General features: G+C 38.2%; 1 protein-coding gene across 3 annotated transcripts in view; it reads left to right on the top strand.

Moving 5' to 3' along the window:
• FBXL4 (F-box and leucine rich repeat protein 4) overlaps window positions 1-13,445 on the top strand; it is a 75,243-nt gene that overhangs the window by 30,734 nt on the left and 31,064 nt on the right. For all 3 annotated transcript variants that reach the window (XM_024551749.4, XM_024551747.4, XM_045188623.3), the window contains 2 exons: window positions 377-621; window positions 11,594-11,807. In XM_024551749.4, coding sequence (XP_024407517.2) covers window positions 377-621; window positions 11,594-11,807 — 459 coding nt within the window. The remainder of the gene's footprint in view (window positions 1-376; window positions 622-11,593; window positions 11,808-13,445) is intronic.

Here is a 13,445-nt window from a genome sequence, read left to right as displayed (position 1 = left end):
CTTCTCTCTATCAAAGCTATTAAAACACGTCATTGTACGCACCATCCCCCTGGACTCTGAAATCTTTGGAAGTGGGAACTCTTTTCTCTCTATCACCAGTGTTTGATGGGTAGTAAATATTGAATCTGTGAAAAATTGTATTATTTAACTGATTACTAAAATATATCTGCCCTATAAAAAATTTAGTCAACGTGAGCTGAGTATACTTTGAGCAATTTTGAAATGTAATAGAGCCTTAAGGTAGGTATGGTTTCTTCTGCTTTGGATAATTTGGTTGAATGTTGATTTTTTTCTTAGCATGTGAAGAGTGTTACAAAATATATGATACTATTCTGTTTTTCAATCTTGATGATCTTGGTTTCTCTGTTTTATGTAGCTCATTCAACTGATTCTGAATCATCTTACACTACCAGACCTGTGTAGATTAGCACAGACATGCAAACTGCTGAACCAGCATTGCTATGACCCTCTCCAGTACATCCATCTCAATCTGCAACCTTACTGGGCAAAAGTAAACGACACCTCCCTGGAGTTTCTGCAGACTCGCTGCACTCTCGTTCAGTGGCTTAATTTATCTTGGACTGGCAATAGGGGCTTCATCTCCGTTGCAGGATTTAGCAGGTTAGTACCAAGCTTATTGAGGTTATTTCACCAGCAGGCTGTACTTATTTTGTAGTAGTTTCCGTCATAAAGTTTGAAACCACGTACCGTGTACTTTACAGAAATAAAGAAGAAACATATTTTGTGCATCTTCCTGTCTAGAATGCTTTGGCTTAGAAAACTGAATAAGTTTCACCATCTCCTTGAGTTAATCTTCATGATAATATGAAGGGAAACTATATGCCCTTTACCTCTTACTTTTAAAATCCCAAGTAACTTTCAGTAGAGCTCCTTTTTTTCTTTCTCATATTTTCAGCACAGATGATTAACACATTTAAAAAACTATTTTCAAATCAAAATCTACCTCTCTAATGTGATTTGCCAGAAATGGAAAACAATTTATTATAGAGCATTTTTAATTAAATCTTAATTACATATGCAATACATCACCCAAATTTAGAAGCACATTTAAACTAATTATGTTGAAAATGCAATTGCATGCTAAATAGGCGACCACACTTGCAGACCTGCCCAGGTGTCTCTGCTCCTTTCTATTTAAGCATTTAGTTTCCTTACTATTAAATGCCACCTGTTAAACCTGGGAAAGCTTGCACCAGCGCATGTTCATTTAGTAATGCCATAGTAATTTTTCTTATGATACAAACAGATGTTCTTCCCTTAACCTTGGTGATGGGTATTCTCAATGTATGTTACAGTCTACCGCTATCATTTCATTAATTTAAATAATGAAAAGGTAGTCTTTGGGAAAATTACCTGTTATTTTTGATCAGTGAATAATCTTCCATCCTGTTTTTAGAAGTTAAAAATGAACTTCAGCTCTCTGTACACACATCTCTGGTGGCTACATACTTGAACGGTGGTTTATGAATTAGAAATTTGTATATTGAGCCTTGTTTCCCCTCAACTTACATTATAAAAAATAAACATACAATTCCAGACAATAAAACAAATATCTGATAGCACTAGATTCAGCTGAAATAATAGTGTTTGAAATAGTAAAAATGTGTTCAAAACGCTAATATTGATAATTTATGCAGTAAAGTAAAAAGTACACACAAGCAGGCAATAGCTTATGGTACATGTTGAAACCGTGGATACACTGACTGTCTTTTTTTCTGCCAGAGATGGAGCAAAGGGAAGGGATTCTTTGATAAAACATTACAGTATTGTCAGTCAGAGCTAAACATTTTATAATATGCAATGTAAACAAAATTCCTTTTCATTATATAAATTTGCTTAAGAGAGGATATCTATAATAGAAAAAATATGGCATTTCTTTTAGCAGTGTGATTTTGGTGAATTTTTAAAAATTGTTGGATATATGACAACTATCTAGCGGAGCAGGGTTTAGTTCTTTCTACTTCCCCTTACCCAAGCACATACTTCATTTGCAAATGTCCCTCTGCGCTAGTGATGACGGTGGGTATTGAGCATACACTATGGATTATAAACCAAGACAAACTGAGAGCAAATAGAACAGTTGGTGTCAGTAAGCATTATTTTACATGATAAGGACCTTTCCGGTATTTTAATTACCCTCATAGCTCTTTCCTACTATTAGGATTTATTGTTTGTTTTCAACCCTTTATGTGTAAAGGCATATTAATGAGTGTTGTTTACCATGTAAAGAGATGTATAACATAGTTTCTGCCTTCAGGCTATGGGAAAGGTAAAGATAAAGATATAAATATATCTTTCCTACATTTTTTAAAATAAAATAACAGGGTGGCAATTAATGAATATAGACATTAAAGGAAGCATTGTTAGTGAATGACTGAAGTCCAGCTTCTTTGGCAATATATTACCTATAATATTCATATAATGAGTAAAGTGTAAGGTAATATTAAATAGTATTTTAAAACTCTGTGCAACTCATTCTGGGGCATGAGCAGAAACAAGTTGTAAGAAGAAAACTTAGCAATGCTATATTTTAAATTCTAGGCTCATAATGAATAAAGATCTTCTTTTGCAAGGTTAAAGCTCCAATCTGCTTTCTCACCAGCAATTTCTGTTTCATTTAGCCATGTTAGTTGCTGTGGGACTGTTTGAATAATCACAAAAGTATACATACATAAATTTAAGTTTTTCATATTTTACTGTAGTTTTCAGCTAATAAAACCATAAATCTTGATAGCATTCCTTTAAGCATAGCCATTGTTCCCATTAAAAAAAGAAATAGTTTAAATAACAGGAAAGAATTTTTTGGGGGGTGGGAGATCCTGGAGTTTTGCCTCCTGATTGCTGTTGGCCCCCTGACATGACTGCTGAATTGACAGTCATTATGGCTTGTAGGCAGCTTTCCCGGAATAAACAATAAATATTCATGGCTTGATTATTAATGAATAATCTATGAATAAGTATGGTCTATTTGTGCTCATTACTGTGAAGAAGACTTATTTATAATACTTTAAAGAAAAAAAGTACACTTTTAAACTGGAGACGAATGATGATAAGCTACTTTTTGAGCAAGTCTCTGGGAAAAGTTTGATGCAGTTTATTTTTGTTGTGTAAAAACTTTATTCTCACAAGTTGGAACTGTTTAAATGGATTTTAAAGAATTTTTTAAGGAATTTATATTATTCAAAATAGCAAGGAAATAGGTTAAATTGGAATAACAAGAATTTAAAAATTTTTAATCATTAAAATCCTATTGTATCTGTAGGTTTGTGATTTGCAACTTCAAATACTGCTCATGCATATTATTACTCATTAAAGTCACATCTATTATAATTCTGCTTTTATAATACAGTTCCCTTAAGTCCTGACTATTCCTTTTTTTTAAAAATATATTTCATTGATTATGCTATTACAGTTGTTCCATTTTTTTTCTCCCCTTTATTCCCTTCCTCCTTGCACCCCTTCTCCCTCCCCTTAGTTCATGTCCATAGGTCATACTTATAAGTTCTTTGGATTCTCCATTTCCTATACTGTTCTTAATCTCCCCATGTCTATTTTGTACCTGCCATTTATGCTTCTTATTCCCTGTACCTCATCCTCAATTCTTCCCCCTCCCCCACCCCACTGGTAACCCTCCATGTGATCTCCATTTCTGTGATTCTGTTCCTGTTCTACTTGTTTGGTTAGTTTGTTTTTAGGTTCAGTTGTTGACAGTTGTGAGTTTGTTGTTATTTTACTGTTCATATTTTTGATCAACTTCTTTTTCTTAGATAAGTCCCTATAACATTTCATACAATAAGGGCTTGATGATGATGAACTCCTTTAACTTGACCTTATGTGGGAAGCACTTTATCTACACTTGCATTCTAAATGATAGCTTTGCTGGATAGAGTGATCTTGGATGTAGATCCTTACCTTTCATGAGTGCTTCTTTCCAGCCCCTACTGGCCTGCAAGGTTTCTTTTGAGAAATCATCTGACAGTCTTATGGGAACTCCTTGGTAGTAACTGTCTCCTTTTCTCTCACTGCTTTTAAGATTCTCTCCTTATCTTTAATCTTGGCTAATGTAATTATGATGTGCCTTGGTGTGTGCTTCCTTGGGTCCAGCTTCTTTGGGATTCTCTGAGCTTCCTGGACTTCCTGGGAGTCTATTTCCTTTTCCAGATTGGGGAAGTTCTCCTTCATTATGTTTTCAAGTAAGTTTTCAATTTCTTGCTCTTCCTCTTTTCCTTCGGGCACCCCCCATGATTCAGCTATTGGAATGTTTAAAGTTGTCCCAGAGGTTTGTAAGCCTCTCCTCATTTTTTGAATTCTTGTTTTTTCATTCTGTCCTGGTTGAATGTTTATTTCTTCCTTCTGTTCCAAACTGTTGATTTGAGTTCCGGTTTCCTTCCCTTCACTGTTGGTTCTGTGTGTATTTTACTTGATTTCATTTTCATAGACTTCATTTTTTCCTCTATTTTGTGACTATAATGGTTGTAACTCGACCATAATGGTTGTAACTCAACCATTTCTGTGAGCATCCTGATTACCAGTGTTTTGAACTCTGCATCTGATAGGTTGGCTCTCTCTTCGTTACTTAGTTCTATTTTTAGAGCTTTGATCTGTTCTTTAATTTGGACAATATTTTTTTGTCTTTGTGTGCCTGTTGTGTTCTAAGAGGTGGAGCCATAGGTATTCACCAGGGCAGGGCAACCCACATGGTTTTGTTATGGTGCTGTATGTGGGAGGATACTGAGTGGGAACAATGCTGCTTGCTCAGCTCTCTGCTGGCTTTCAGTCACTATCCATAAGCAAATTGGGCCCTTTTGGTGCTGATTCCCGGGTGGGTGGTTTTATGTACATTCTAGGATGCTGTGGGTATCTCCAGTGAACTCTTCTGTCAGGCTGGGAGTTTCTCCCACTGCCACGACTCCCACAGGTTTTTAGAGCCAGAGGTTTTGAGGCTTTATTTCCCCACAGTGGAACCCTGGGTTGCGTGGTCTGTATCGCTCCCCACTTGTTCCTGCCAGTTTACCCACATGTGAATGTGGGACCGCCAGCCACTGTCTCTCCCTACCAGTGCTCCAGCCACTGCCTTGCCACGCATCCTCTCTACCCTGGCTGCCTGTCTCCTACCAGTCTGAATGACTGTTTCTTCTTTAACTCTTCGGTTGTCAGACTTCCGTATAGTTTGATTTTCTGGCATTTCTGGTTATTTTTTGTTTTTATATTTGGTGTCCTTCTTTTGGTTGTGCGAGGAGGCAAGGTATATCTGCCTATGCCTCCATCTTGGCTGGAAGTTTGGCTATTCCTTAATCATATCATTCTGATGTTCAGAGAGCCTTAGGTTTATTTTTCCACTACTATTTTTCTTTAGGTAGTTACCCAAACTAATCACCTTGATCTCCACCTTAATTATGTAGAGATTTTTTACCCCTAAGTCCTCTACTTCTTTCCTTTAGAAAACATTCTTGGATGCTTTCTAGATTCAAGAACTTTATTAGATATTTTGACACAGAGGTATAGTTTTATGGGATAAAGAGCTTCCTGCCTATTCAGAAATTAGTGTATTCAATTGCTTGCCTGTACTTCATATAGTTGTCTCTTAGAATGCCGATACCTAGAGATTAGAGACAATTTATAGACTTCCTTCTACAGTTGCTGGATAGCACCATACAGAGTTAAGGAGGAGGTTTTGTTTTTAATGGCTTTATTTTAGAACAGATGTAATAAGTAATGTTCCAAGTTATCTGGGATTAAAAATTATCTTAAATGTACTGTTTTATAAAATTCAGCCTCAGCTAATAAAACATTAGATTAGGAATTAGAGCGATGGATATTTACTTATATCTAATTCTCCCCTTACCTTTATGCATCAGGCAGATTGTGAGAATTACTGTGTTTTATTTTGTCATGAGTAAACTCAGATTAAATCATTCATTCATGTGATGTTAATAATTTTAAGGTGCAAGTTACCATTTAGAAAATTACTTCCTATGTACTTGTATTACTCTGAACAAATTAATTCACCTCAAAAGGATAAGCAATTTATTTTTCTCTCCAGAGACTTCTTTTCTCATAGCAGGAGACCTAGTTTCGGATTGTTTGTCTGAACTTAGGTCTTGTCATAATGCCTTCAGTATCAAGAAGTACTTTATGAGAATTCATAACATGGAATGGCTAGGCTGTAGGAAATAAGGAAGACCAGTAACACAATTGAGATGAATAAATACATGGTCAAGACAAAATCATTATGTAATTATGCATTAAAATAAAAGTGACATGAGCAGCATTAAGGAAGGAAATGAGTTGTATTCAGCTAATAGGGTCTGCTGATACTTCTGCCTTCTTGAAATGGACATGTTATGAAAAAGAAGGTAATGGAGATCTTACAAGTTTAGGAAGAGAGAATATAGGGATATTGACCAAATAGTCTGCTCAGAGGCAGTTTAGGCATGATCATTATCTTTATTGTGCTTTCAGATGCTGTCATTCATTATATCAATTTGGGAAGTTTTCTAGACTGTTAGTAGTTGGCTTGCTGGTGATTGGCTGGATGTCACTCTGTAAATTCTTTAGAGGGGAAAAGTTCAGTAATGAGAGTGAGGAGGAAAGGAATGTTAAAAGTATCCCAAGTCCAATCTGAAAAAGAATTGTAGAACAACGTGCTTTGCCAAATCATGAAGACCTTTAAGAGATAAGATGCTTAAGCATTTTAATTTTAAGAGAGCTAATGTACTCACTTAACTTCTGTGATCTGAAGTTAATTTCAGAAGTATCAAATCAAAACGGTATCTTTACTTCTCTGAAACTTTATGTCCAGCTATTTCTAGATTGCTAGTTTATAAATAATGAAGAACTACCCATAACTACTGTGTATACTCAAAGTAAGGTAAAAATGTTAATTTCGTCATTGCTTTGGGAACAGTTTGACTTTGTTAAGGCAGAAATACCCTGAGTCTATTGAACTTTGTTCCAGAATAGAAGGAACTAAAATTCTTTTGTTTTTCTTAAAGATTTTATTTATTTTTAGAGAGAGGGGAAGGGAGGGAGAAAGAGAGGGAGAGAAACAGCAATGTGTGGCTGCCTCCTATGCGCCCCCAACTGGCCCACAACCCAGGCATGTGCCTTGACTTGGAATCAAACCGGCAACCCCTTGGTTCACAGGCTGGCATTCAGTCCACTGAGCCACACCAGCCAGAGCTAAATTCTTCAAGTGAATTTTCATAATTGGAAGATTGATTCAACAAGCTCTCATCAAATGTTTTTTTGCACGCATGATATCATGCTAAATACTGGATATACAAAGAATCTGTTTCAAATGCCAAAGGATTTAGGCAGCTTATAAAACTCAGTAGAAACAAATTAGTAAGAAAATTATGGTCAAGAGAAGAATAGATAGTTGTTGAGGAATAGATGAACCAGAGTTTAATTCAGTTTAGAAGGTATATCCTACCTTAGTATATGAGGTCTGTCCGGAAATAGTCCAGCCATTACTAATGCACTGAGAACAGTTGTGCAACATTGATGTAACCTGGTGGCCAAGGAAGGTGCACTGGAACATGACAGCTTCACTGTACTGGTCAATGGGGGTGGTAGACGACACTGAGTGAGCATGTGTACTGTGTGGCCATTGCATTCAAAATGACTGAGTGAGTTGAGCAACAAATCTGTATCAAATTTTGTATTAAGCTTGAACATTCCTCTGAGAAAACTATTCGGATGATTCAGAAGGCCATAGCTATGGGCAACTGGTGATTGGCAGCTTCATCACGACAACACGCCCGCTCATGCATCACATCTCGTGCAGAGTTTTTTGGCAAAACATCAAATCACCCAGGTGACTCAGACTCCCTAGAGCCCAGATTTGGCACCTTGCAACTTCTGGCTTTTTTCCCACAACTGAAATCACGTTTGAAAGGGAAGAGATTTCAGACCATTGATAAAAATCAGGAAAATACAATGAGGCAACTAATGGCAAATGGGAGAACTGTGTGAGGTCCCGAGGTGCCTACTTTGATGGGGACTGAGGTGTCATTGTCCTATGTACAATATTTCTTGTATCTTTTTCAATAAGTGTCTCTATTTTTCATATTACATGGCTGAGTGCCTTCTGGACAGACCTTGTACGTTGTCTACCTTTGAAATAGATCTGGAATCTCAGTAGCGAAAACCACACTCAGTGCTACCTCCTGCGTCCAGTGCACCATCCTTCTTCCTTGAAATTGCAGTGGTGCCCTGATGGTCCCTCTGTCTTACCCCCATTTCCTTCAATTTTTTTATCCGCACAGAAACCAGAGTGATCATGTTAAAACACAAGCAGGTTGTGTCACTTCTTTACTTAAATCCCTCCTGTGATTGAGAATCCGATCTCCCTCAAAATAAAAGCCAAAGTCTTTATAGGACACATACTGTATGAACTGCCCCTTACCTCTCTGATCTGCTCCTCATCTACCCCTTACTTCAATCTGCGCCTCATCTACCCCTTACTTTGTGCCTCCAGCGTTATCCTTCTTTTGTCCTGCCCCGAGTCTTTGAGTTTGCCCCTCCTGTTGCCAGACACCTGCTTCACTCACCCCCTCACTTCCTTTGCATGTTAACTCACCTTCTCAGTGAGGCTTCTCTGACTGTCTTACCTACCCTTGGCAATATTTCCTATCACCCTCCCCTGCTTTCATTTCCTCCTTGGCACTTTTCACTCTTTAATATAGTATTTGTTTTACTCATTTATTTGTTTATAGTCTACCTCTGCTACCCAAATCTATGAAGTTCCATGAGAGCAGAGACTTTGTTCTGTCCACTCCTAATTCCCCAGTGCCTACAGTAATGGTAGGTCATAATAGGAGCTCAATAAATATTTACTGAATGAATGAATAAATGAATGAACATGCTTGATGCAAACTGCAATTTAGTATATACAACTAGCAGATGTAACGGTAATCAGACCAGTGGGAGGAAATCCAGGAATGAGAGTAGCTTGAGAGGTGTCAGAGAATTCTGAGGAAGGGGTGGGCAGTTGTCTGAAATGCCAAAGGAAGCCAAGTAATACAAAGACTGAAAAGAAAGACCGCTGAATTTGCCTTTTAAAGGAAAGGCTGAATTTAGGGAGAGCAGACACATTTTGCAATGGATTAAGAATAAATAGGTGTTCAAGTGTAAACAAGATACGTGGGCTACAGAGTTATTTGCATATTTAAAATAAATTTGTAGCAACTGTATTTTTTATTGTTTGAATGTGAGTTGGCCAAGATTTAACTTTTATTTTAGTGTTTGTGGGGTGCTTTGATCTTTTGAAACTGCTTTCACATATTGTTTGATGTTCAAAACCATGAGGTAGTGTGTTGAGCACTATTACATAATTCTAGTCTGCCTTTTACAACCAAGGAAATGCAGAGGCTTAGGTAGTGCCTTTTCCAAGGTTATATGCTACAAAGTAGTGGAATGGGACAAAAAATCCAACTTCGGACTTAGAAGTCCAGTGTTACGTCTTTATTTACTTAAATGATTGGTTTACTTAATTTTATTTTGTATGTGTATTTGTGTTACAGAATGAACCCATTGGGGGAGCCCAGATACTGTTACTGAAACAAGCCCCCTCCCCCAGAGTCTTTTGGTTTTAGGTTTGTATCCTTTTGGTAACAGTATCGCTCCCCAAATGGGTCCATTCTGTAACAGTTTTTTGGTGCTCCACCTTGGGGATACTGTTACTGACATGGACTTGTTGGGAAGAGACCCCAGATACTGTTACAGAAACAAGCCCCCTCCCCTGGGGTCTCTTTGTCACTGGGTTCTTTGCCTGCTGCCATATGTTAGGAATTGTGGTTCTCAGTGCCAGAGTTTGGTAAAAAGGAAAGGAACTATTTATTCAAAAGTTATACAGGTTTAGAGTAATGGCAGAATGTCATCGTTAAAATCCCAAAGTCCCTTTAAAACACCCACAAACATACACACACAGTCCTGTTTTACCCCCTTTGCCCAACCAGCCCAATCAGGGATACTGTATCTCTGGAAAAGAAATAGAAGTCAGTAGCTTGGCTAGACTCCCGGTTCCTCCCAGTAATCCATGCTCAGCTGGGCAGGTCTCCTGCAGTCCCTAGCACCATCAACTATGTTGTCACCACGATCTCCAGTTTTAATCCAAAACCATGTGGCACTTCCTCATGGCCCAACAGCTAGAGTCCTTTCACCCCTTTACTTCATGCTTGGTCTCGCATCGTCCTCCATTGTCCCTTGCATTGTCTCCGTTCCTCGTGGTGGCCTGCATTTACTTTAAATCCCAGCCTAGAACCTTCTCTGTAAACTTATTTCCTACTCCTCCCTCAATCGGGTACACCTGCCATCACTCCCGTATTTTCAGCCTTTCTAGGCTGCCATAGTTAGTCCAGGCAGGCGTGGCCCCTGGCATGGAACAGCCATCTTCAAGCTCTCATGCAGGCACTGTAGCCTTCCAGTTACATCATGGGTCAAAGTTACGCCTGCCTTTCTGGCTCCACTCAGGCTGGAAGCTAGCCTGGAAGCTGTTGATATGCAAAATAACTCCCAGTGGCCCTGTTCCATGTCTCCCTTCCCCCAGTCAGGCCTATGGGGGATATCCTATACTCCCAGACACCCCAAGTTCTGGACCTCATTACAAATCCCCCCATTTAGGGGGCCCTGGGGTCTCCCAGCCTACACCCCATTACATTTGTAAGCTAATTAAACCATTTAGGAAAAAGACATGCCATAAACTAAAAGTGTGCTACTGACGTGACCCTGAGATGGGCAAGAGAATGTCGAAAGACTGGACAGGGATGGTTGGTGCACTTGTTTAAGGTTCAGTTTGCCTAGTTGATAGTTTCATGGATTCAGATACTCCTAGACTCACATTTACTTCTAGATTATTTTCAGATGATGATTTTGGACAGAATTGTTTTCCTCCATCTGTAATATAAGATATTGTTATTTTTACTCTGAAAAGGAATTTTATGTCCTCTACATTGAATTATTTCTCTGTATTTTATGTGAGGCAGCATTTTAATGTCTTCTAGTAATTTCAACATCAGTCTAACTGCTTAATAGTAATAGTTATACAAGGAACATATCAAAACAGTACAGTTAAGCCAACCCAGAAAACACTGAGTTGAGATGAGGCTAGTTTGATTTGCTTTGAGGTCATTTAATTAAAGCCGTCCCTTTGTGTACGACGAGCGAAGTAAGTTATCCAGTATTGAATGGTACTGCTTAGGGGGGTAATGTCTTCCCAGAGTTTAGAGTTTTGTTTTCGGCTCTACTAACTTAGATGGGAATTTCATGTCCATTGGAGACATATGTGCTCTGCTCTCTTAATTTTCCACTTAGCTGACTTTTTTTGGGATGTGAGTTCATTTTATCTTCTTGGGTTGATTTCTTTTAGCTTAACCATGCCTATTTCAGTGTGTAGTAAATGAGTATTTAAGTGAAGCAAGTTTTACATTTTCCCCAATAGAAATCCATTCTTCCGAAGGTGTCTGCTTAGAGTTGATACAATTCCAAAGTACTTGCAAAAAAAAAAAAAATACTTGTAGTTCTACAAAATTCACAGGAAAAATCTAAATGTTGATCATTATTTTTACAGGTTTCTGAAGGTTTGTGGATCTGAATTAGTGCGCCTTGAGTTATCTTGCAGCCACTTCCTAAATGAAACTTGCTTGGAGATTATTTCGGAGATGTGTCCAAATCTACAGGAATTAAATCTCTCATCCTGTGATAAACTGCCACCTCAAGCTTTCAACCACATTGCCAAATTATGTGGCCTTAGACGGCTTGTGCTCTATCGAACAAAAGTAGAGGTAAGAGTAAGTCATTTACATATTTGCTAGTGGTATAGCCAACTGAATATTTAGTTGCTTATAATAATGTGATTTCTGGTTTTTAAAAAGATTTAGTTTGTGGTGCCCCCTGGCTATTCAAAAATCATTAGAACAGATTCAGTCATTTCAAAACTATTAGAGTCTTTTTTTGTTCTTGTTTTAGTTATAAGATGTTCTCTGTGCTCTTAAAAATTTTGTAATGCTCTTCATGTTTTCAGGTAAATAAACAAGCAGTGAGTGGGCTGGACTGAGCTGCAGTGCTGGCAGGCAATGAACCAGAGGAAGGAGTAAGAGCGTGGCATGCAGGAGGCCTTCTGCTTGGAGTAGGAGGCAGCAAAGTGGCATTTTTCCAGGACCAGATTTAGGAGTTAGAATTTCTGATACTGTAGAGTCCCATTAAAGAAAAACGGGATTATGTCATATATATTGATCTATGGGCTGTTTCCACAGAATATCTCTATGACATCTTTCCAAGTCATTACATATACCACCTGACTCTTTCCATGAACTGGGTGGTATATGTTACTTGATAATCTACTCAGCCATTCCCCAAAAGATCAGCATTTAGGTTTTTCCAACTCATTTAGGTGTTTCTTTTACAAACTACCACAGAATTTTTTTTTCCCTTTTCCAAGTCATTTTTATTCTTTCTTTATTTTTTATTGTTGTTCAAGTACAGTTATCTGCGTCCCCCCACCCCCACCCCTCCCCACTACCACAGAATTTTACATTGACATGCTGTCATTGCTGTGGGAGGGAGTCCTGTAAGTGGTGGTGCCGGGTCGACTGTGTGCCTGGGCCCCTGTAGTAAACACCCACTTACTGTCCAGGACCTGCTTCCTCTACTCCGGGCGTGTTGGCCTTCCTGCTGTTCCTTGAACATTCTGATTTGGTCCCAGCTCTTGGATTTTTCTCTTCTGTCTGTAGTATTCTTCCAGCTTTATTACATGGTTGCCCCCTTCTTAGCCTGATACTCAACTTAATTTTCTTTTTCAGAGATGACTTCTTAGACATTGATAAAAGTTAGCCCCCTCCACCCCCGCTAGTTTGTTTCTTTCATGTCTCCCATTTTATTTAATTTTCAGCATCTTTGTCACTCTGAAGTTATTTGTTTTCTTGCTATTATCTCTCTCCTTACCTGGGAGATAAGTTTCATGAAGGCCTTACCTGTCTTTCTCATTGCCGTTTCCAGCATCTACAATGGACTTGGTAAAGATCAGCCAATAAATATTTACCTTAATCAAGGTATTCAACCTCTCAGTATTTCAGTTTCCTCATCTCTAAAGTACAGACAATAAAAATACAGATTTCATATCATCATTGTAGGAATTCAGTAACATGTGAAGTGCTCTGGGGGTGCCTAGAATAGAGTAAACTCTCAAGAAGTAGTAGCTGCTAAAAACAGTAGTGAGAGTGACGGTACCATCGTGGCAGGTTTGCAGTGTGTTTTACCATGTGGCAGGGAAATCTCTCTCGTCTTTTTGAAATTTATTTTCCATAAACCCTTGTATAGTATTCTTCCAGATGCATCTTTCATGAAGGATTTTATTAGAAAGTACATTCAGTATATTTCATTTTGCTCTTTAATAAGGCTTCTCATCCATCACCTAAGGTTTT

The sequence above is a fragment of the Desmodus rotundus genome, chromosome 11 (assembly GCF_022682495.2).
Source record: "Desmodus rotundus isolate HL8 chromosome 11, HLdesRot8A.1, whole genome shotgun sequence".
Taxonomy (NCBI): domain Eukaryota; kingdom Metazoa; phylum Chordata; class Mammalia; order Chiroptera; family Phyllostomidae; genus Desmodus; species Desmodus rotundus.
Note: the sequence above shows the minus strand (reverse complement) of the source record. Positions and strands in the feature narration are given on the sequence as shown.